We start from the raw sequence: 25977 nt of genomic DNA on the forward strand, positions 1-25977 counted from the left end.
ATGTTAACATGAGTGTGGAGTATAAAGTAAGTGCCACTGATGCATGCTATTTAGTTGTTTCCTTTCTTATGTCACAGTGTGTTTGCTGAATATGAGAGACCATCTTTGACATTGGAAGGCAATCATACTTTCTGGTTTAGAGCTTGAATTTGATCCCTTTGAGCGACTGATGAAAATACATATGGGATATAGGAGTCTGGTCATAGCTCTCATAGCCTCAGGTATAAATCAGTTGGCGGTGAAAAGATTTCCATAAAACGTGGAAGCCCTGGGTCCTCTAGGGCAACAGTTGGACACCCCTGCCCGAGACACACTGAATCTGCGCCTCCTATTTGACATACCTGTGGTTTGAGCTAGGGAAGCAGTGCTCAGACAGGCCCTTGCTCCAAACTCTCATCATGGCGAAAGCAAAAAATCTTTTTCAGCCATCAGCTGGGCCTTTGCTTTCCAGTTTTCCATCTGTAATGACTGCATGTGGGGAAACCAAGGTCTTTACTGTACATGCTGTTGACACAGACCCAATTAGAATGTTGCGCAATGGGCAACAAGCAGAACAAATCCTTGCAAAGCAGAAACTCTGCAGGGGCATTGACTGACAAGCTGTGCTAATAATCAGGGGTGTGAAGAAATTAGACATAATGGGTACATTGCTTAAACTCATAGTGATTATTCCTTAAGTACTGATGGGGACTGTTGAAATGGGCAATCAAGCTGGTGGTTGGATGCAGTTAAAATGGGCAAAATGATGGTAGAAGAAAAGAAGTTTGCAATGCGTCTACACCACCCACCAGCTAGTATGCTCAGCAGAATGCACAAACACTGCGAATGGGAAAGAAATAAATAACTTCTAACCTCACGCCAGTCTTAGTTTCCTAACTTCTCCACGCTATGATAGCAATCAGGTATGAAGGGTGTAGGCCGGGAAGGGGACGGTTTGCCAATTTACTGTGAATGTCAGGTTACTATAAACACATCCAAACTGTATACCATATGCCTGCATGTATGTATGATGCGGTTGGGTAAAATGTGTACGATTTGTTTCCTCATCCTATGTTGACTAGGAGAAGGGAACTTGAGACTCATATATCATTTTTGTTATCATTGAAATAACCCTGTAATTACCTTGTTTTAAAAAAACACTTTTATAATCGTCTTTGTCAGCGTCAGCTATGCTCGAGATGCCGTGCGGTCTTTGATATTTGCTTAGGGTTAACTTTCCTGGAGGCACACACCGAAACATTGGTTTTGTTCTAGCAAAATATGTAATGACAGAAAGAGATAGACTGTTTACTTTGGATAACAATATATCCAGTACAGTATAAACATTGTATGTCTGGAAAGAGTCACAGAGCATGTTGATAGTTTGATAGTAAGGGTTGTGTCAGATTGCCTCCTGTTGTATTTTTATTTCCAGAGTTCATCATTTTTTAAGCCGAGTGGAAAAGATACAATATATCGCTTATTAAATGCTTTCGGGATAATAGACTTTACTGATATCACAGAAGGCTGCAATATACAAATGAACCCTCTAATCAATCGCACTCTTTTTTTTTTTTTACTGTGTATAGTGAGCACCTTGAACAATCACAGTTAGAGAAGAGAATTCTATTTCTTTTTTTTGTGCTGAAAAACGTATTTTATTTTATGTAGCTGGTTCTTAGTAGACTGACCATATCAGCAGTTAGGACTCAATTTGCATTAGGACTCTTTGTAAAACATGAACATCTGTTTGAAGCTTCAGATATCTGTGTTAAAGCCAGAGCTTTACACACTAATGCTAATGTGTTACTCCGACCCCTCTAATCTTAGTAAGTTAATAAAATGATAGAAATATTTATTTCTTATCTTCATGCTTCTGTTGTCAGCTTAAGTACCTTTGTAAGTTTGCAGCGCTCTGTGAGATTTGCGCTTTGGTTTTTCAGCTCATTTCCATTTGGACTTAGGAGAAACTGGCATGTCTAACTGGATGGACTGAGTGAGTGAGTTATGTTGAGTTGAACATGTTCAATAAGGTTTGAGGTTTGGTGTAGACAGGAACCGCTGCATTGGTTCTCAGATATGGCTCATAAGCTAGTTTTGGTGTAACTCGGCTAAGAGTCTCTCCAGCAGGGAATCCAAGAGAGCATGCACACGGCTCAGACACATACCAGGAAGCTCTTGGCTTCAGACTACAGTGAGAAATAATAAATAAATAAATTCAAAAGGCCTCAATATACTCGCTGACAACATTTGGTGAACAATATAATGTAATTGCAGAGGCAAAAACAGCCACTGATGCACAGAAGCTTCGCTCACCATCTCAAGCATCATAGCAGCTGGACGAACTTGACAGACAAAGAAACTATGCAACAATGCCTGTGATGAGTTGATGCATAAGAGGCATGTCTTCATGCAAAGATAGATCAGCTGAAACCAAACAATAGAAAGGATGCAAGCTCAGTAGCTCATGGAGGTGGTTTTGCTTCATTAGTATGGTTGTAGATTAAGGGGATGGATGAGCTAGTGGCCTGAGAAAGACTGTGGTGGGGTTGGCACAGACACACAAAATAAGATCAATTTAGACTTTTACAGACACTCCATAAAGTTTGCTTTAAGCTATGCACCTCTTGATGTTCTAAGACAGAACATTAAACTTTATTGTTTTTTTTTTTGTACTGAGCTTCATTACAGATCATTTAACTTTGCTTTAAAACTTTACTGCTGACATCTATCAGCTTCATGCCAGGTACTTCTTATCTCATATAGCAAATACATCTTGATTGCTGTAATCTCACCTCTCACTGCAGAATTAGTCTGATGTTTCAACTAACAATGGCATCCAGTTTTTTGAGGGCTTCTACAAAGTGGTTGGAGGGATCAGCCGATTTCAGTGCAGGACCTTGTTCTGTTCTTTCTCGCACAGTTCCTAGCATGATATTTTATGATGCATTGTGGTAGGTCATCCAGCTAGGCCTGATATCCTATCTCGGCATGTGATATTTAAAACTTGGCTCAAATCAATAGCAGTGTCTCTTATTTGCAGCTATTGTGTGCGCCCAAGGACATTTTCCTGTAAACTGGACACTAAGGAGTTTACATTAGGAGACATGCATTGTGGAACAGACTGGTTGTTACTGGCTCCTTTGTCTGCCATCAGCAACACGATCCTGCCCGTAGTCACTGTGGTTTTGGGCTTTCAGCGGCTGTCTCAGCTCTACATTCAGGAGTTAAGCTCTGAATCAAATCAGTGCACTGTTCACATTCAAAATGGATTTTTCTTGAAATGTGGCTGGGGTTAGCCAGAGTTATAAGAATGACTATTTCTTGATTCAGTGAGATTTTTTGTGAATCAGTATAAATTTTTCTGACAGATCTATAACAACAATTCAGCTGTTCAGCACTGCCTCGTGTCCTTTGATTATGCATTGTAACTCTGTGGAAAATTAGATTTGAAAAAAAAAATATATATATACTTTGTAAGGGATATCTTCCTTGCTTCTTGTAGTAGTCAGCCAGTAAGTGAGCACTCTCCATGATATGACTGTCCTGTATAACCAGTGCATGTTCTCTCATGTGTTTCAGCTAGCTATGTTTATCCAATCTGCAAAGGCTGCTCCGTGTGTTCGAAGGACAACGGGTGTATGACGTGCCAGCCCAAGCTTTTCCTGTTCCTACGGAGGGAGAGGATAAGGCAGTACGGAGAGTGTCTCCATGTCTGCCCCTCAGGATACTATGGCACCCGTGGCCCGGAAATCAACATGTGCTCAAGTAAGACACATCTCCTCTATGGCATGAATACATTAGCACAGGTGCATGAATGATCTTTCAGAGTCAGACATGTTTAACTGAATGTGAAATGGAAGCTATTTGGTCAGCATGTCACTGAACTCAAACAAGAGTGATTTGGAAATGATCCAAAGCAAATGCAGATTAAAACTGCCTAACGCCAGCTTCGCATGGCAAACATTCATGCAGGATATTTTCTGTGCAACTGAACAGTCGACACAAAGCAATTCTAAAACAATAAAAGTTGCATGAAGCGCATTCAGTTATTCCACCAGTTAGCCAAATAAGTCGCTTGTATTTTCTGATGCATCAAATTGTATATGAAGTTGTCCGCATATCTGCATTTCTGTCTGTGATTCTTTACTATTACTTTACTTTTCATTGTATAAGTCAAGAACTCAAGTGAAACTTAGTTTCATGAGAGTTTCACTGCCTAAAGATCAAGGAAACTGCTGACAAATCCTTGTCAAATGCATTTCAGGCAAGTGTTCTAAGCACGACTTGTCTTCCAAATACAAAAGCACAGTTGATTTTTTTATTTGTGCAGTGACTAAAACAAATGAAAGGCGCAATTGGATTTTAGATGTCCAGACATCATGAGATCTTTAAAGACATCTGGATCCAATGCAGCTTGCTGTGGAGTCAAGAGGAGTGGAATCTTATTGGTTCCACATACAGATGGAAGTGATTGACAACTATGTTGTTTTCCAATATCCATTCATAACATTTAGAGTTGTCCATGGTTGGTTATGCACTCACCTGGCACTTTATTAGGTACACCTGTTCAATTGATTGTCAACACAAATGGCTAAATCAGCCAATCACATGGCCGCAACTCAATGCATTTAGGCACGTAGAGGTGGTCAAGACAACTTGCTGAAGAGCAAACCGAGCATCAGAATGGGGAAGAAAGGGGATTTAAGTGACTTTGAACGTGGCGTGGTTGTTGGTGCCAGACGGGCTGGTCTGAGTATTTCAGAAAATGTTGAGATTTTCATGTACAACCATCTCTAGGATTTGCAGAGAATGGTCTGAAAAAGAGAAAATATCCAGTGAGCGGCAGTTGTGTGGACGAAAATGCCTTGTTGATGTGAGAGGTCAGAGGAGAATGGGCAGACTGGTTCGAGAAGATAGAAAGGCAACAGTAACTCAGATAACCAACCAAAATCTCTGAGGAATGTTTCCAACACCTTGTTGAAAGTAGGCCATGAAGAATTAAGGCAGTTCTGAAGGCAAAAGGTGTACCTAATAAAGTGGCCAGTGAGTGTATGATTCTTTCAAAGTAAGTAACTGATTTCACATTGCAATTGACTACTTCCTTGAAGTAGTAGAATCATTTTGTTGTGGACTTAAAACCGATACAATAACTGATGTTTATGTTCTAAGAAATACATTTGTATGGATGCCAGTCCTACAAAGGTAACATTTAGGTTTCAGTACTGTTGTGATTTCAGAGAATGACAACATGAAAGTATTTATCCAGTTGCTTTGCACTTCTTGAAGATTTTATTACTGAACATGACAAGTACACCAACTATAAAGCCTTTCTGACATAACCATGCCTCAGGATAGTTTTGGTTTCTTAACTTGAAACAGACAGCACCTTTGTTAGCACACTCTTTCAATTTTGTTCTGAATATTAAGCCAGTGGTGGCAGGGCATAACAAAATTTTCAAGTCACTTGAAATAATACTGAAAAATGATTACCAAAATTGACCCTCTCCTCTTCATCCAATGGCCAGTATTGTGACCTTATTTTAACACATAACTGGCTAGAGACACTCTAGGCTTTGTAGGTTTAGAGGAGAGCCTGAGGTGTTGGCTCAGTCTTTCATGTGAAAATAGAATAGAACTTGAACCCACTGGGCTGTGCGAGCCAAGCTCCTGACAGACATGGCTGAAACGGGGCCCCAGAGGAGTGTGTCAGGACCTCCAGGCCCAATAACCCAGACACACTGCAGACGCCCCAGAGAAAAAAGTCACTTCCCTACTCCGGTAACAAGGTTTCCTTCCAATTTTAGTGAATGCTGAGAAATAGGTGGGAAATATGACTAGGATAACTCTGTGGTTGTAAGCTAGTGGTCTAAATTGAGGCTGCTTACCCTGTGGAATAGCCTGTAATCTTGCTACACTTACACGCGTGAACAGTCCCCACAATAGAGGAGCGTGTGGAGGAGCCTTGAGCCTTCATGGTCCATCAGAGAGTAGGAAAAAGACACTTTGTTCTCTGACAGATTGTTTTTTTTCCGGGTCTTCCACCCAGTCCTTGTCCTCTATGAATTTTGACTTTAAACAAAACTGATGTGTGGCAAGTTAATCTGAGTTCCTTATGGGGAGAACTTCGCCCAGAACAAAACCTCACATTGTCACGTACCATCAGATCTCAGCACAAAGCCTACTTTGATGTGATCGCAATTTCAGTCATGACTTCATAATCCAGCTTCGCATTTGACCCTGATCCTTAAGTTACGCTCTTTCTGTCATCTTAGCTAAGTCATTCATGTCTGTCAGCCATAATTGGATGTTCTATCGAGGGTAGCAAAAAAGGATAATCATTGGGTCACTGGAAGCGATTTTGGGAATGACACTCAGAGCAACCGTTACAAGATGCTTCACCTCTATCAGACATGTGTAGATCAGCCTTGCTTATCCAAAACTCTGGAATGCCACATTACGTCGACTCGGTTATGTTTTCAAATAACAGGCTCTGAATTCACTTAAGGAGCAGCTGCTTATTATTACACTCAAGTGTGTCTGTGTGATCTTATCTCATTGAAAAATGCTTTGCAGACTGCCAGGCTCAAGCAAAAACAAAAATGAAGGAACGGCAGGTTCACACTCTGTCAGCAACTCTTTCTTTGTAGCTAGAGGGCCAAGTTGTGCTTTGAAACCAGCCCAAGTTCACATCCAGCAGATCGAATGCTCTGTGAGTGTTCTCTGGCGAGCATCATCAAGATGACCCTTCTCCACCAGCACAAGCTTCACCCACAAGGGGAGTGCGTGAGCGGGTTCTTGCAGCCACTCGCTTTCTCCTTATGAGGGAAGATATGGGCCAAAGCAAGGGGACTATAGGCTGCCACTGAAGCTAACCAGATAAAGGGATGGAGCAGTAGACAGGGAGAGAGGGAAAGATAAAAGTTGGAAAAGGGGCTCAGAGGGAAGGAGAAAAACAGTGAGCTGGTACCATCAGTTTTTCCACAGCCTTGTCAAGTGGAAGCTCTCCGCTCATCGATCTCAAAGCCTCCCTTTTTTCTCCTTGTCCTCCCAAGTGACTTCCTCCACATTTTAGCTGCGTTTTAACAAACAATGTGTCAACCACACACACTGGTTTGTTTTTATACAATGTCAGGACATGATGTGTGTCTGATATGTAATGACTTGTATAATTAAGATTTTCAAAGCCTAACTCTAATTCTAACCCTAACTTTAATCACAGTCATCAATAAGAAATGGATAAAACCAGATAAAAAAGCACAAGTCATGATCATTTTTTGGGGCTAATATTGTAAGTAAGGCCTGTTTTTCTCTTCTTGTCAGAACATTTTTGTCCTGAAAAAGTATAAATACAGTGCCCCCTTAAAAATAAATGTATCCAAAAAGTTATATGGAGTGGTGCCATAGAAGAACCACTCCACTTTTGGTTGTCCGAAGAAGCTTTTAGTGGACAGTTCTTTAAGGAGCCATAAGATGTGCAAGTTCCAAAGAAACCTTTTGAGGTTTGAAGAGCCTCCACATAATGTGAATATAATGTAGGAATCTGAGAGAGTGGCTGAGTTTGTACTGAGAACTGGGGAGCAGTAAATGCAGAGTCATATACTACCAATAACTTTAGCAGCAGTCATCAAGAGACTTATCAGCTCATCAGCCAGTCCTGGGGGACCCCCAGACCATCTACAGTGCTGTGTGAAAGTTTTAGGCATCTAAGCAAATTTTTAAACAATTTACCTCAGTTTATCACAATATACATTAGAATAAAGTCATATTCATGATTCAAAGAAACATAAAAACAATAAAAACTAACAAGAATTTCTTGGGTCCATATTTTCCTTGACATCTTCACAGCCACCACAGAGACTTGTTAATATCATCAGTTACATCATGAGCACAATTTAATGAAGCACTGATTGATCAAACCAGGAGTTGCTTTTTAACTACATATAATACTGGGCTTCCTCCAGGAGAGGTTTGAAAATGGTTAAACAAACATACATCCATAAAATCATATGTTAAAAATCATTATTGTTATAAAATCATTATTAAGTAATATTCCGTAAATTTTGTTTATTCAAATATTAACACTTTTCTCAACAAATAAACACATACTACACAAATGAACAGATTTTGAAAATGTGTCTTGGGTGCTTAAGACTTTCGCACAGTACTGTACATTTTTTGCTTTGTTCTACAACCCCAATTCCAATGAAGTTGGAATACGATGATTTGCAGATCCTTTTCAACCTATATTCAATTAAATACACTACAAAGACAAGATATTTAATGTTCAAACGGATAAACTTTATTGTTTTTTGCAAATATTCACTCATTTTGAATTTGATGCCTGCAACACATTCCAAAGAGGTTGGGACGGGGCAACAAAAGACTGGGAAAGTTGAGGAATGCTAAAAAAAAAACACCTGTTTGGAACATTCCACAGGTGAACAGGTTAATTGGAAACAGGTGAGTGTCATGATTGGGTATAATGGGAGCATCCTTGAAAGGATGGGGCAAGGTTCACCACTTTGTGAACAACTGCATGAGCAAATAGTCCAACAGTTTAAGAACAACGTTTCTCAATGTGCAATTGCAAGGAATTTAGGGATTTCATCACCTACAATCTACAATATCATCAAAAGATGCAGAGAATCTGGAGAAATCTCTGCAAGTAAGCAGCAAGGCAGAAAACCAACATTGAATGCCCGTGACCTTCGATCCCTCAGGCGGCACTGCATTAAAAACCGACATCATTCTGTAACGGATATTACCACATGAGCTCAGGAACACTTCAGAAAACCATCGTCAGTGAACACAGTTCATGGCTCCATCTACAAGTGCAAGTTAAAACTCTGCAATGCAAAGCGAAAGCCATATATCAACAACACTGAGAAACGCCGCCGGCTTCTCTGGGCCCGAGCTCATCTGAGATGGACTGACGCAAAGTGGAAAAGTGTCCTGTGGTCTGACGAGTCCACAGTTCGAATTGGTTTTGGAAATCACGCCGTGTCCTCCAGGCCAAAGAGAAAAAGGACTGTCCGGATTGTTATCAGCGCAAAGTTCAAAAGCCAGCATCTCTGATGGTATGGGGGTGTGTTAGTGCCCATGGCCTGGGTAACTTGCACATATGTGATGGCACCATTAATGCTGAAATGTACATACAGGTTTTGGAGCAACATATGCTGCCATCCAAGCAGCGTCTTTTTCAGGGACATCCTGCTTATTTCAGCAAGACGATGCTAAGCCACATTCTGCACGTGTTACAACAGCGTGGCTTCGTAGTAAAAGAGTGCGGGTACTAGACTGGCCTGCCTGCAGTCCAGACCTGTCTCCCATTGAAAATGTGTGGAGCATTATGAAGCGCAAAATACAACAACGGAGACCCCGGACTGTTGAGCAACTGAAGCTGTACATCAAGCAAGAATGGGAAAGAATTCCACCTACAAAGCTTCAACAATTAGTGTCCTCAGTTCCCAAATGCTTATTGATTGTTGTTAAAAGGAAAGGTGATGTAACACAGTGGTAAACATGCCCCTTCTTTGGAACGTGTTGCAGGCATCAAATTCAAAATGAGTGAATATTTGCAAAAAACAATTAAGTTTATCCATTTGAACATTAAATATATTGTCTTTGTAGTGTATTCAATTGAATATACATTGAAAAGGATTTGCAAATCATTGTATTCTGTTTTTATTTGTTTTACACAACGTCCCAACTTCATTGGAATTGGGGTTGTAGCTCCCACCCTACCTGAACTAAGCATTCAAACACATTGAGCGTGTGCTTGTTCTAGAAGTTGCAATTGAGTGAAAATGTGGACTGTCACATGGTCCCCCTTAACTGGAAAGCACTGATCTACCTCATCTCATTTCTATGGGTGTAGGGCTGCAGTATGGAGAGAAACATCACAATTGTGAGTAGGCGTTGAATACTGTAAGCATCATAAACATTGACTTTATGTTTATAATATTCTGTTCTGGCTGCTAGTCATGAAACATTCAACATTAAAGATTTTGTACAATCTGTATCGTTGAATCACATTAAACAATCAACACCTCCTTTCAGCTCTTGAATGGCAAACTGGTAAAAGCAGTGCCTAATAAAGTGAAGTACATCCCACGGCTCATAAAAAGGAGTGCTGCTGATGGCTGATGGTGATGATAGTTAAAGGGGATTGCAGCTGGCTTAAATCCCAGGGAGCAGAACAATAAGTTATATTTGTTTCTGTTTTACAGAGTTACATATTAATTCTGACACGCTGCAGTATTACGCTTTCCAGGAACTCTGTCCTAAATCTTTCACAGCTAGACTCAGTGTGGCTCAGCAAACTAAACTAAATCTTCTTTTTACAAATTTTTTAAGTGCACTCAATGATAGACCAAGCAAGTTTTGAAAGTTAAGACATTATAGGCCTGTTACACTGACAGCCTCCTTTGTCTTCATTGTGGAACACATTGTGCCACACTTGCTCCCTTCACAGCATGGAAAGCTTTTTGAGGGAAGCTTTTGATTGGCAATATCCTGGAAGTGTGGTTCAAATATCACAGCTCATCCAGAACTAGCATATGTGCCACATGAGAGTCCTCTTGTCAAGAGTGATTTTTTCATCCCATTTTTTATTGCATTTTATTGCCTCTTGCATTGTAAAATCTGTTACTAAATACCATTGCTGTATTTCTTGCCACTTTCTCACTGTTGGTAATGAGGAATGCAGGCGTTTGGACTAGATCCATCCTATGCCCCTGTCCTGTCCTAAACCTCTGTATTTTTTAAGGGACATTTTGGGAATAATTTGGAAGCAAGTCATACAAACTGCCCAATGCTCAAAGTGGTACCCAGAATCCATAAAGGAATCAGCACATAATTCCACAAAATGCCCATCCAAAGCTGCCAGAGCCCATTCAACCTGTGGTTATGAATGGGCTGTTCCATTCACAGTGATGTCATTTCAGACCTGTAGAAGAGTGGTTGCCTTTGGCCCGGGTAACTGCACAGATGATAGTTTACCCTGTGCCAGAGTGAGAGGCATCTATTTCTGATCCATCAACAACTCCGCACAGAAACATTGATAAATGAGTTTGGTACACTCTGCAGATCTGTGAGAATATCTAGTGTGCTTATCTGTCGCCATCCTGGCTGGTTATGAGCTGTCTTGGCATACCCAGAAGAAGAGGAACATATGGACCAGTACTCTCTGCTTATGAAGTGAAGGCCAGGAACACTGTAATGCTTGTCACTTGTTCTTTTCTCTTTACATCTTGGTGAATGATGGGAACACCAACAAGTCTCTCGTGTGCAGAGACGTTCACAAGGACGATGAGCAGTGTCCCTGCGAGAGCCTCAGGGAAAACCCCAGAAGGCTTGGCACACCCCTTCAGCATTGCCAGATGACATGGCTGGGTGTGAGTAAGCAGACTGTGTGATATCCCTTCACCAGAGTCTGCCGAGGAAAGCAGGTCAGAAAAGCCAGGCTCTCACAGCTGGGCCTGCTGAGGGAAAAATGGAAAAACGTGGCTGGATTTTCCCCCCACCTCGGCCCGATGGTTACAGGCTGATTGGAGTGTGGGCATCCCTGCCATACCCGACGTCTACTGACAGTGCCCCATGACTCGTGGCCCACATTCAACTTTTGTCTAATTTTTACAAGTAACTGACCTGTAGGTCTTTCATCAGCTTGCTTTTATGAGCAAGATTTACAGTCACAAATAGGAATATGTTGTTTAAAAGGTCCAGTGTAAAGATTCAAAATGCATAAACTAGCTTGAATATGACACTGCTTTAAATGAATGCTACAAATTTTGTTACTTTTTTATATTCTATATAAATATTTTTTTAGAACTAGAGTCAGCCTAAAGCTTAATAAAGCACTTGAAATGAGAACAACACACAAAGCCATGTGCCACACACAAAGCCAAAAGAAAAATCATAAATGTTATCAAATATGCAGAGGTATAGAACAGAACCGGACTCTCACTAATTGTGCTGAATTCCAGACAGAAAGATAAAAGCATTTTAAGAAGCAGCACACTGGCTGTACTGGACTTCCACTGGATTCCCACGTGTCTGTTCCAGATCGGATGACCTCATTATTTCTCATTAGTCTCCCAGAGGCACCTAGGCTGGACTTTAAAGGTGGCACAGAGGTTAATCCTGTAGAAATACACAACCTTCTCCCAGGCATTTGGCTGGTCACTGCAGAAGCCACAAGCCTGAGGTAGTTCATTCTTATCTATACTACCTTGTGCAATGATACAGCTGATTGCCACCAACAAGAGGATGTTGCAGCCAGATTTTTCCATGGTAAAATGGATTCTACAAGAAACTGTTGCCATTATTGTCCATACGATGTTGAATGTCTATAAATCTGAGATAAGCCATTTCAACAATTATGTAGAGTGTGTGCTACAGCTTTGAAACAGGTCAAATTAGATGATGCAGTGAAGAGTTTCATTATAAAATGCTGTATATACATTTGTAACAATTTTGGATTTTGAATTTTGATTGTTTTTGAAAAGAATAATAGCTTATGTATAACAGGCAACATATTATTTCTCTGCTAAAGGTAGTATTAATCATATTATAGCTTTAATATTTCTTGGGTGCATAAAACCCCATTTACAAAAACGTAGGTCATGAAAAAAAAGTTTAGAGTGCAAATGGAATGAAACCCTTCAAATACACTTTCTGCCATATATGTACACCTAGAACTATTGGTGACTTATTTTGAAAGTACCATGCTATCAACAATTGTTGGCCAAATTATACTGGTAAACATGCAGCATATTAGCTGAATTCAGCTACTAAAAGGTGCACTGACTTCATTCTCAATAGAATGGGATGCTCTGAAGCAGCCATATATGAGTTTAAGCTCATCATTGTTAATGCCAAGCACTGGTTAGGAGTTTGAAGCCCGCTAGCTTTGAGCTGTGGTGCAGCGGAACTGCATTCTCTGGAGTAAGGGAGCATTATCTAACACATTTAGGAAAAGTTGGAGTGGTGTTTGTGATCCAAAACTAATCATTCAACAAAACCTGACCTCTAATGTAAAGTCCTCTTATTAGAGTAGAGGCTGTTACTGTAGCAAATAAAAGTGATATTGTTTTTAGCCGGAATGATTTTCCAACATGATTTGCCTCAATATTCCAACATCTGGGCTGTTGTTGACAAATGACTCTAGGTTGCTGAAGTAGCTGGTGTCTGAACTGTGTGTCAGATTTTGAGTGTTCTTTTTTTCTTGGCTTTTGAGTTAAAGGTTTTCAGGTGGTGACAAGTTCAGCAGGGCTGGTGTTTAATGGTCAGGGGAGAGGAACTACTTTCCAGTTACAGGGCTGATTTATTAGCTGTTTGTCACTGTCATGTGCTGGATGTGTAGGAACATTGCACTGCTGAGAGCTCTCATTACGCAGCAAAACAAAAGCACACCACATCCCTCTGTGTGGCCCTTCCCTCCACGCCAAGATCCCTACAGCACAGCGTAACTCGACCAGCTGAAGTGTGTGTTTATCAAACAGCGCTGGGCTGTTGTGGTGTCTGGTGGTGGGACGGCGTGAAGACGGCATGCTGGAGACAAAGATATGAGGAGAGGATTTGTTTACTCTGAACTGCATGTTTTACATTTGTGCCTCATAGTTGAAGCTGTGAGTTATTCAAGAATAGTTGGGCTTATCTTGCTGTTGATCTTGCTGTTGCATGAAATGATCATTGTGTTCTATTAAGAAATTTCTCCAAAGCCTTTGCTTTATTCTTTCAGCTCCGGTTGGACTTTCTATTGCCACACATATTTTGCTTGTTTTTGGTTTCTTACTCCACAGGTAGAAGTGTGTAATGGTTACATGATAGTGGTGGCGGTTATGAGCATTGTAGCCAAGATTAGCGATATGTCTAGAAAGAAGACCACTGATTTGCATAGAAGAGCAGGAATCCTTTCAGACTGTTGTGTGTGTGAGAGGGAGTTTGTGTGTGTGTGTGTGTGTGGTAAAAATATTTAGACTAGTTGGGTAGAGGGTGAGAGAGCAGAATGCTGGAGTTGGGGCTGGTTCTAAGCATTAAATAGTCTCTTGGGACCAGATAACAGGGGACAAACGTGTAAAATTTTTAGGGTCAGAATTTTTTATTTCTAAATCAATCCAACACAAGACTCAAAATAAGAGATGATGGTGTTTTTGTCAGCATTGTCCAACTGACACCCAACTGACACTGTCATTAGTTTATAGGTGTATAAAAGTTAGTATGGCTGAAACATCTCTCTAGAAAACGGATGTGTGTTGAATGTTCAGAGAACACTTTGAATGCAGCAAAAATAAATATTACTGTTTGCAAGGGAATTAGTTCTGGTAGCTATTGATAACATTTTTCTAGTTCAGGATTGTTTTTGCTTGTGTTGTTGATTGTACACTAGAGGTCTCAGTTGTTTACTGAAGATTTTATTGTAATCCAAAAGTTGTCCTGAGACATGTATTGTCATTAAGAGATCACATCTAGCCTATCAAGACTAAGGTTTAAAGTGAGAAGGGTAGGGAACCCCTTGTTATGGAGCAGCGCAGCTAGGAAGGTTGCTTAGCTGGAGAAGTGTTTAAGTTAGGAGCATGATGGTGAGTACCCTACATTAGGGATCCCCTAGTGCTATGCTGTGCATTTTGATGTATTCCTGCTGTACTTCCCCATGATAAGAATCATCTTATTGGCTAATTAAGAACTATTTACTAAACTGAAGTGGGTGTTAGAGAAAGGGAAAAGCTAAAATGTGAAGAGTGGGAAATATGACAATTCCAAATTCACATTTTATTAGTTAAAGGAGACATCGGCAGACTCTGAACATATCTCCAATAAAACATTAGATTCAATGGGGTTAACAGGAGCATCCCCCATCATCTGGACATCAGTTTCACCCTGATGATCCAGATGATGGGGGAGTTTAGGAGCATTGTTGCACACTGCATCTGTTCCAACTTATTGCACTTCAGAAAAACAAAATATAAGGTATTGTGCATTGAGGAAAACTGTCATGATATCACATGATAATGTTTTCTGTATTGCCTACTACTTATCCAGGATTAGCGCTGCACTAGATGAAGAAAGTCTGTCTCTCTTTTTAAGAAACATAAAAAATATCTGCACCTGCAAACTGGAGATAAGCATTCAGTCAATGAAATGTAAAGCAGATGACACAGATGATATGAACATGCCCAGTTTAGTGGCAGGGAAGAGGTATGAAATGGCTGTGATGTGAAACCTGAAGCCCTGTCAGATGATCAGCCTCTCACAGAGCTTCTAAAGTGCATCATAAAGTAGACAGCTCCTGGGGACTCCTTTTAATCATAGAACCCAGTGCGTTGCACTGTTGGTGTGGCTCGTGTAATTTGACTTAGTCTCACATGCTATTTGCAGAGTCAGAGCTTGTTGGCTTGGTGGCTTCTTGGCATGCTGGTGCACGGCACTGCATTTGATAGGCTGCGGCAGGGTGGGGCGTGGGAGGAAGAGTGTGGCATGGAGTTCTTGACCAAACACAGTGGCCATCCTTTGACAAGGCCTCCCAAATGTTTATACCTAGATTCCCTTTCCAATGGCAGACATCAAACCACAGCCAGATGTAAGAGCAGAATAGAGAATTCCAGGATGTACCAAACTGCTGTTTAGAACATAATTCCTCAGGTGTTATCAATTTGGCTTAGTTGTGCTGTATTGTTTTCTAAACAACTGCCATGTATCAGGCTCTTGAACTATAGGCTTATTATTCATTTATCAATGATAAGACTTGTTAGACTTATTTGGAAACAAATTTAGGCAAAATACTTAGAAAAACTAATGATGGCTGAATATCGAATGCACTGTCCAAATATGTTCAGTAACATATTTCATTAAAGTGCATACATTTCATTAAAGTATATATATATGTAGAATACATATTGATGAGGCACTTGGGAAAACAGTTTTTTTGTTGTTGCTTTGTTATTGCTTAATTCACACTGTTCCTTGCACTACTGGTCCGCAGTTTTCTTCATGCAGTTCTTCTGTTAATATGTTTTATGAAATATTTGCTTAACATTTAAATGAAGTTCCAAAAATTCAGAACTTTTTTTTTGTCGCTCATCATCTGCTTCAGTCCACTGCTGCTCCTGTAATTCCCAAAGCAGCAGCACAGTACACCAGTGTCCACTGCTGAGAAGATTATTAGTTTGGTTATCGCTCAAAAGAGCACAGTAACATTGAGATTAATTACTGACTCATCACTTTGATTCATCAGTCTACTCAGGCTTTAGCAGGAACTTCGGGATTCGCTATTAATGAATTTCTTCTTTAGAACATGTTTGCTGCATGCCACATGCTGAGGTAGGTCCATGCAGTAAGCTGACGTAGCACCTGATTTATGGCTTCAAATGCACGTGAAACAGTACGAATGGAAAGATGATGTGCTGTTTTCCCTCCCCTGCTAAAAGGGGTCACAGGAACATGACCCCCAGCAGTGAGGCTTTGTGCAATCCCAGCAACTCACACTTACTCTCCTTAGCCAAAAAGCTCCGCTGGGGGAAACGAGCGTGCTGCAGTTTCCCACTGCTCTGAGCAGACATTTGCAAGCATCGAACCATTTTTTACCCATTATCTTTTCACTTCCCTCTCTTAACCTAGATCAGTTCCAGATGAGTACATAGTGATTCATATGATCACACATGTTTTTTCTGTCTCTTTCTCTCTCTCTCTCATTCTTGTCATTCTGCAGGATGCAGGATAGAGAACTGTGAGACCTGCTTCAGTAAAGAGCACTGCACAAAGTGCAAGCCTGGCTTTTACTTGCACAAAACCCGCTGCTTTGAGAAGTGTCCTGAGGGCTTTGCGCCTCTGGAGGACAGTATGGAGTGTGGAGGTAAGAGAAGCTGCATGTCTGAACACAGATTAGCTGAATAAAGACTAGGGGTGCAAATTTGTGATATCACAACAATTTGATTTGATTATGATTCTTTAATTAAGCATGATTAACTTTACATAGATATTAAAATTACTTTTAGCAAACACCACTCTGGTTTTAGTAAACCAGATAAAGTTTAAAGTCTGCCTGTTAATCGTTTTTCATTGTGCGTGTTTTTTCTTTCTCATGACAGAAATAGCATTTCGAGATGACTGTGTTTGGCATATCAATCATAATGCTGCAGACAGTCAATATAATCAATTCTTACCACCCATAATTAAGGCAGTTGAACCATCAGACTAATACTTGTACAATGCATCAGTGCAGTTTGACACCCCAAAAAAGACACCAGTACAGATGCATATTTGACAAACATGAATGACTGTTACACTCTAAACTATTAGAATTTATGATTAAATTCTGTCCCTCTCCTCCCTTCAGAGGGCTGTGAGGTAGGCCAGTGGAGCGAGTGGGGGACATGTACCAGGAGAAACAAAACGTGTGGCTTTAAATGGGGCTTGGAGACCCGCACCAGGCACATTGTGAAGAAACCACCAAAGGACACAATACCATGCCCTACGATTGCTGAGTCCAGGAGGTGCAAAATGCCCATGCGGCACTGCAGGAGAGGTGAGATACTCAACATGCATGGGTGTGTGTATGTCGTTTACACCATAAACACAAACTGCTTTGGCGTAGATCTGATACCAACCTTGTGTTCAGAGGCCTGTTAAAGGTTTGGAAAAAGAGAAGGCTGCACAGCACAGGAGCTGTCTCCATCCACACTCACCTGTTTCATCATAATCTGTGTTTTTCTGGTCTACACCGTCCTGTCTAACCTCAAATTCTTTATTTGGATTGTAAGTGCCCAGTGGTATATTTTCATGCATGATACATTAGTGTTTTTCCATGCTCACTTTAGCCAGCCTGCTAGGTTTTGCCGGAGTATATTTTCTCTTGCCTTTTCCTCTCTCTTCTCGGTGGAATAGCTCAGTGTATGAAGTGCAGGTTTCCTCAATGGCACCCTCTGTTTCCTCTCTTCTGTTTGAGACTTATTTGCGGTACATGCTGCATGTAGTTTCATTACTAAAAGAGAACTCCAATCTGGGGGAAAATATTTTTATTGTAAACACAGCCAAGGAAACGTTTTTCATAAAGTGTTTAGTCTTGGTCAGATGGGCCAAATTCACTAATGAAAATAATTACCTTATTCATGGGGGGCTTATCAGGCAAGACATATAGTAATAATTAATTAGAATTTTTCCCCCTCTGTATTTTTAGTTCTGCTTACCTGAATACATTTATACCTCTTGTGGTGTTTGAGTTATGTTACTGCCACACCAAATGCACATGTAATTTCAATTTTAGGTCAGTGTAGGATAACACATCCTGTAACCCTAGCTATTTTCATTCAAAAATTTCCACTTTCAGTGCTTTGTGTGTGTTTTTGACTTATGTTTTAGTGAAGTGTCAGCAGTTCAAGAGCCCAGAAGTGAAAGAGTATGGACTGCCTGGCTGGTGGCTCTTTGCTCAAATATCAGTATTTATTCAGTTATTTCCTCCCATGGGACCAGTTGTCTCCCTTAACATGTTACATTTTTAAATGTCATCAGTTTTACAACAGCCAATGAGAAAACATTGGGAACCAAATGCATTTTAAAGGAATTAATACCTTTGATTTCATTATCGTTTGTCATGGCTCAGATTGTAAATGGATTGGGCATTCTGTACATTTGTTTGAGGTCTAGGGTTTTTGGGTCTTTGTGCAGGTTAGCTGTGGGAATTGCTTTGCAGCTTTGATTGGTTGAAGATAGGCCATGGTGCTCTTTCTTCTTTCAGCAATGGAGAGGTAGAGGGAGATTTCAGGGCTAGAAACAGTAAATATCTGGCTCAGCTTGAGAATTTCCCCTCCTAATTTAGTTCTTCTTGCTTGACCTTTCACAAAAATATTTTATAGTCCTCTTTAATTAAAAGCTGGCATTGTGATGCACTGTTACTGGCATCAATTATCTGCTATGAGGTTAATGATCGAGGGCCATTGTTAAAGTTGTAATTGAATGCACTGTGGGGCCATTCCTAACCCTTTAGAAAACACTTGTCAACTCAGCTTATGGGAAGTTCTTCCCTGCTAATATGGCTAATCTGAGTCAGAGTTAGAGAGAGACAGCATATATCTGTATGAATGAGTGTCCGGTGGGGGTCACAGGATAGTGTGGATACCATTTAGTATACCACAGCTCTGTGAAGTTGATCAGTGTTGAGACACCCAGATTTGACAGGGAATACATTTAGATGTCATCCACACACCTTATCATCCAATATCGTTCTATAGAAAACTCACAGTTTGAAAGAGTGCAGCTTGGGCAAGAGTTCTGGGGTGGCTTGCTGAGATCGAGGAAGTTGGACCCCTCTGTCCTTCAGCAAGAAAGAGCAGTCATGGAGGAGTAGAAAGACATTGGATGGTGGTGGTGAGATGCAAAGTTTTGACTTAGGAAACTAAAGGGAAAGGGGAGAATTTATAGGGCATAGAATGTGAAGGAAAGGGGGATGAGTTTTGGCCATGGTCCTTCTCCCAAACTTAAGCTATTTTCTATCTCATATATTAAATAATCTCTGATTATCACTGTCTATGCAACCTAATCACAGTATAAGATGAAATATGTATGAAAACACTTTTCCTGGGCTAAAAAACAAATAATAAAGAAGTTGACCATCACCAATCCGACCCCTGCGAAATTCATTCTCGTTGATGTTTCAGCATGGCTTTAATATTAAAATCTTTCCATGCTAATAGAATCGATCCGGTAGGATATAGCAAAATTAGAGGAATGGGAAGGAAAGTTGAGAAGGAAGGAGAGACTTTTATGGTCACAGTTGTTAGCGATAGTAGAGTTCATTTCCAAGCAGTAGCAGAAATTTCACGTTGCCAGTGATACTCTAATGACAGCCAGAAACAGTTAGTGAAATGTCATGTGCAGATGACCAGGAAATGGCCACAGCCATTGAATAAAGCTTAGAATGCTTGTCTAGAGGCTTTGTCAAAGCAGCCGTCTTGGATATCATTCGTCCCAGCTGACCTCTTAAATTACACTGTATTCCAGAAACTTTGTGAATAAGTCCCTGAATGCTACCTAATATGACAGCTTTACTCCTCTATACAACAAATTAAATTTAAATAAATTAATAGAATTATGGCCAGACTATAAACATGTATGCGAGTGTGTACATAAGCCCACATGTCACATTGTCAAGCATACAGTACCACATCGGTTCAGAGAGAAAGCCGAAGGAGACCGAGAAGCCAGATCGCTTGTACTATGATATGCCTAAAAGCAGACACTAGACACCAGCCTTTAGAATAAATATTGAGTTACGTAACAGCAAACCTTCTAGATAGCTATGGATTAAGTAGACACAGGAAATCAGAGAGGGGGAAAAAGCGGTAGGTCCACTATTTCTGGCATTGTCTATCGGATCATCCAGCTTTTGTTACTCTCAGCTTAAATGATGCTACACTTCATTTAAAGATTTTACAGATCTCCATCCTCTAGCCTTGACCTGACCATCTATTTCAGCTGACAAACACATATATATTAAAAATCTGTGCCTTAGTGAAATGGTAAACATTCTGATGATGCTGTAGAAGTATAGACAAAACTTCCCAATCTACAGAAGCCACCAGGCGTAAAAAATCAGTTTTGCTTGGCTGCGAGTTGGAGCTTGGGAGTCGGTTGCCGGGCCGACGCTTCCCCGCAGGCATGTCAACCTCCTTCTGGCAGTTTGTGGTGGGACTCCCTGGGGTGGGCTGCTGCGTGGCCCATAAACACTGTTTATTAATAGCTGCTCGACTGCTCGCGAAAATGAAACGCCTGCTGAGCTCCATTCTGCACCTCCCTCTGCCCCTGTCATCAAATCTCTCACTAGCCAGAAGAGAAGAGAAGAGAAGAGAAAAGAAAAGAAAAGAAAAGAAGAGAGTTAGAGGAGCTACTGGTGTAGCATGCCTTTAGAGGCAGTCCTGTCAGCACTATTACTACTATTCCAGTGACTGATGTTTCCAGCCCTACCTTTCAGCCAGCTTACTGCACGCACACACTCCCTGACAGCGTTACGGAAGCAAGTTTCCCCTGGTGCTCCTAATAACCTGCATCTGCCTCCCCTGTCTCAACACCATGTCACTAATATTAACTGTTGTGTAAACAACTCAAAACGTTATTGCCTCAAAATGCCTCCTTAATCTCACATTAATTCCCCAGTGTTGGATTTAGAGTGAGGTTATACACAAACACACCGCTGGACTTCATTGGCTAATTTTGCTGATGGCAGCAAAGCAGATTTTACATTCTCAGACGGCGGAAAATAGCATGATGAAGACAGACGTAATTGTGCATGCGTGAGCATTAATATTAAGCTTAGTGGGGAAAAAAGCGCTCGTTTGGGAAACAGTTAGGCACAAAGTCAGTGATGTGATATGCAGGATGTAAGAGAGGGAGACACTTCAACTGTTGACTTGGTATGGTCTCTGGATTAAGTACCTTTTATGCCTAGGGCTAAAATAGGGGTGTCTAGCTTTATTCACAGATGGTTGGTATGACTGCAGGATTTAATTCCAACAAAGCAGGAGCACCCATGATCGGTTGTTTAAAGACTGAGATCAACTGATTTAACAAACAGAATCAGGTGTGCTGCTGCTTGTTTGAAACAAAAACTCGTAGCCTTTGCAGATAATATTGGACACCCCTGAGCTAGAACCTGATACATAGAACCTTATATAAAGTCACTGAACAACTTGGAGAAGAGAACCAAGTGTTACATTCTGTTACATGAGCTAATAGGTGTCTATGATTGACTAGCATCTCACTGATCAATACAAGGTGATTCTTCCCACAGTTGTGCTCCTGGGTTCCCAGTCTCCTGACAAGAGGGTGAAACAGTAGACATTCACACCACTGAACAACATTTGTGAAGTTTAAAGAACCTCCACAAAATTCAACGGTTCTATACCATTTACTGGTTTTTAGAGAGCCATGGCCAAGAATCAATTAAGATCCTCATTATAACAGGAGAAACATATGACCTCTTGGACAATTTACTTTCCTACTCGTCATTGTGGGCTTGTGTCAATATATGGCCATTTCCTGCCTTATTCCCTAGCTGAGCATTACAGATCACGTGGCATTCAACACTGTGCTTTGTTTAATGACATTTCATTCCCTCCTTATATTTTAATCCTGTTTAGCACTTTACCACTTTACTGACTCAAACATGACTAACAACAGTCATTCACACTCTTCAACTGCACATCCAGAACAGAGCTGCACTAACAAGCCAAAACGACTGGATCCAATGTCTTCATCATCACTTACAGGCCAGTGAACAGGACTGAGGGCTGGCAGGCAGCTGGTTTGCACTTAGCAGGCAGCGAAGGCTGCTTGGGCCTCTACACCTGGCACAGATATGGCTGCTGCTGCTCTAACCACCACTGGTCTGTCTGAGCGTTAGTGACGATGGATAGACAAGTCTGCAGCTGAGCAGAAACCTAATGCTCTCAGATGCTCTGGCCACTAAAGTCTGGGAGCCATATGGGAGGCCATGGTGAAGTGGTGACCATCGAGGAGTAATTGCTTTTTAATCTGTCGTGACATGAGAGGCGGAACAGGGCATTTGTCTCTATCACAAAGAGATCTGTTTTTGTATACACATCGCCTTGCCTGGCACTCTATATTAAAGCTTGGATAGTGGAGTGCTTCAGGGCCCCGCCAAAAAGACATCACATTCCTCCTCTGAGCAATTTCAATTACATATCCGGTGCAATCGGATCTGATCCGTAGCTTATATTTGCATTGGAAAAGCAAAATTCTAATTGATTTTTGTGCATCTTTGTGTCAAACATTTTTATTCTGCCCTGTCGTCAAGCCAACACAGATGCACCCTTCCCAGACAGCTAATACACTTCTTACAGCACTGGTCTGCCCAGTTCACAACAAATAGCAAGTGCTGCACTTTTGCCACCACTGAGCGAAACCTTTTGGATTCACTTTGGAGAAAGAGAAAGCAAGAGAGAGAGAGAGAGAGAGAGAGAGAGAGAGAGAGAGAGAGTTGGTGCTCAAGTAAATTTATTTGATTACTGTCAGGTTGCTAGGCCCTTCACAGACGCCTGAGGCCTGTCACAGGAGAAAGTGATCTGCTGATGATGGCTCTTGATGACATCTGGCTTTGCTACTGAAACTCAGAAAAGATTACTTGAGTATGGCCTGAGCAATACAACGATTTGTTAGGTTTCAATATTTTACCATTTTCCCAATATCATTTGAATTATAATGTGCAGGTATAATATGCATTTGAGGTATATTCCATAAAAGTGATGCCATTTTGTTTCTCAATCTGGTTTAGCTGCAAAACCATACTAAAGGAGCTTAATACCGATACTCCTTTAGTAAACTATTTGGCAATGTGTGCTTTTTCCTCAGTAGACCTGGAGGGAGAAGAAGCCTAGCCATTCAGCTGGGTAATATCACAGACAGGGCCTGAACAGAAGAGCGCACCCAGCAGGAGAGAAGGGGCTAGCCTCTTTCCCAGGGCAAGTGGGACTCGCTAATTGGCTGCCGCCGTGTCGGAGTGATTATCCGTGCCCCACGCCCAGGCTTGTTGTAACTGGTGGGCCCATGGACTAATCTTCCTTTAATTAGCTGAATCTGCGGGGCTGAAGCAGGAGCCACCTCAGCGTCAGTTCGCCTCAGTGTGGTTAAACATCTGAGCCTAGAGAATGTGAGATCTGACATCCGCCCCCAAGGTCACCAGTTAACCATGTTCGCCAGTAGTTATTGATCCTCATGTTGATTCATTCATAAGATTCTCTTGAAATCAGGCTAGGCAGAGATCATTTTATGGATTGAAGGGGGTCTCGCATGTCTCCGGCTGTCATTTTGTTGTCCAAGAATCTAAATCCAAAGGACTAAGAGAGAGGGGATTGAGTTTGTTGCCGATATATTGGGGTTAAGCCCAAGTCGACTGATTGGGGCTTTCAGAGTTTATCCACTGGTGGTTTTGAGGGTGCCTGGTTACGGGAAAATCAACGTCTTCGCTTATTCAGACTGAAAAGAATCCGCTGCCTGTTTCTGCTAGCAGGATTCAAAGCTGGATTCGGCTCTGATCTGGCTCGGGTGGATCATTGAAGAGTGCGAGGCTCTTGTGTTTAAAGTCCAATCCCAAAGTCTTTGGAAAATTACAGCTCCAAGCTCACTGGTCTACTTTCATTGAGGAGTTTGATGACTGACTGACTCCTGTCTATATTAGAAAGGGAGAATCTGTGATCAGTAGAAATAGGATCAGCATAAACAGATAACTGTCTTTTTATATAGTCTATAGTGCACAATATGTTTTATGAACCGATTGTGCTGTTCTGCTTTCAAGATCATCAGTTATAGTTCTTTCTTGCAACTAGGGTGAGTCAGTTCCCTTTCTCATGATATAGGGTGAAAGTCCTCACCTGTTTCATGCTCCTCATTCACACCATCTAGGCTAATTTCTCTGGAAACTTTTTTCCTAAAGAAGAGAGAGTTAATATCAGTAGTCTTTCTCTCTCTCTCTCTTTCTCTTTCTTTCTCTCTTTCTCCCTCTCACACACACAGACTCAAACACTTTCTCTTACTTTCTCCTTTTCTTTTTGCCATGGTTACATTTCTTGTTGGGTGGAGGGGTGTGTGGGGGGGGGGTCTCTGATTAACTCTCCACAAAGTGCCCTGCTCCCTGTCCAAAATAAATATGGCCCTTGTCATTCTGTCAGCAACTGTCTTCTGAGAGCAATATTTGAAACACCCCATGATCCTGCTGGCTTTTATATGGAGAATCCATCGTCATACCACAGGCATGAGCCATAAACATGTGGACTTATGTGGAAGAGGGCTCAGGGTGAGGGGGAGCTCCCCTCTCTGCATCTTCGTCATCCCACCCTTTCAAACCCAGAGAAGCATGGGCCATTTGGGAAGGCTTTTTTTTTTGTATCTGGAAACAGCTTTCCTGAATAGGCTTTTTGGGATTCATGTGAAGTTCTTAAGTCTATAAGGGAAGAAATCATTCTTTTATTATATAAGGACTGCATTATGTGATTTCCTCTTCTACGGAGCTGCGTTGTGCTTTTGACTGTACAATTTTTTGGAGGAGTAGGCAAATGTGACTTTAGAGGCAGATGCAACCTCTGCTATTTTGTGCTGTGCCCTTATCAAAGGACAAATGTTATTATAATAAAGGGTGTGAGCTTGGCCCTCCTGCTGACCAAACCTTCCTCTTTGCCCACTGTCAGCGCTGTCAAGGGCCCCACACACATGCTTTCATCTCCATGCTTTACACACATGGCAAGGCAACACACTTCCGCTTAATCCACAGTAAACATGTGCGCTCATGCATACACATACGTACGTGTGAATGCACACATGCACAAACACTTGATGGTGTGTATGTTGAGGATTTGTTTCAGTTTGAACATTGGCATGACCCAGACCACCTTCTGTGCAAGGAGCATGGCTGTCAACATCTGGAACCCAGTTACATCAGCTTTGTTTCTAGAGGCCCAAGTTCTCTCTCACTCTCTCTCTCTCTCTCTATTCTTATCTCTCTCTGTTCTTCTCTATTTCTCTCCATTTTTGTGACTCTCTCTCTCCTTTTCTCTGTGTCCCTCTCTCTCTGTATACACTATATGGCCAAGGGAATGTGGACACCTGACCATCACACCTATGTGTGCATGTTGAACATCCTATTCTAAAACCATAAAAAAATAAAATGGCCATTAATTTGAAATTGGCCTCCCTTTTTACGGTTATAACAGCCTCCACTCTTCTGGGAAAGTTTTCCACAAGATTTTGAAGTATGTCTGTGGGATTTTGTGCCCATTCAGTCAAAAGAGCATTTATGAGGTCAGGCACTGATGTTGGACAAAAAGGCCTGGCTCACAGTCGATTTTCCATTTCATCCCAAAGGTGTTCAGTGTGGTTGAGGTCAGGCCGCAGGAGTTCTTTCACACCAAAATTGTCAAACTATGTCTTTATGGAGCTTGCTTTGTGCACTGGGGTACAGTCATGCTGGAACATGGACCTACCACAAAC

General features: G+C 41.3%; 1 protein-coding gene across 2 annotated transcripts in view; it reads left to right on the forward strand.

The window, feature by feature from the left end:
- Nucleotides 1-25977, forward strand: part of rspo2 (R-spondin 2) — a 64353-nt gene that overhangs the window by 24553 nt on the left and 13823 nt on the right. For both annotated transcript variants that reach the window (XM_017709141.2, XM_017709142.2), the window contains exons 3-5: nucleotides 3562-3747; nucleotides 16694-16837; nucleotides 17321-17509. In XM_017709141.2, the coding sequence (XP_017564630.1) occupies nucleotides 3562-3747; nucleotides 16694-16837; nucleotides 17321-17509 (519 nt within the window). The remainder of the gene's footprint in view (nucleotides 1-3561; nucleotides 3748-16693; nucleotides 16838-17320; nucleotides 17510-25977) is intronic.

Source organism: Pygocentrus nattereri, chromosome 3 (assembly GCF_015220715.1).
Source record: "Pygocentrus nattereri isolate fPygNat1 chromosome 3, fPygNat1.pri, whole genome shotgun sequence".
Lineage (NCBI taxonomy): Eukaryota > Metazoa > Chordata > Actinopteri > Characiformes > Serrasalmidae > Pygocentrus > Pygocentrus nattereri.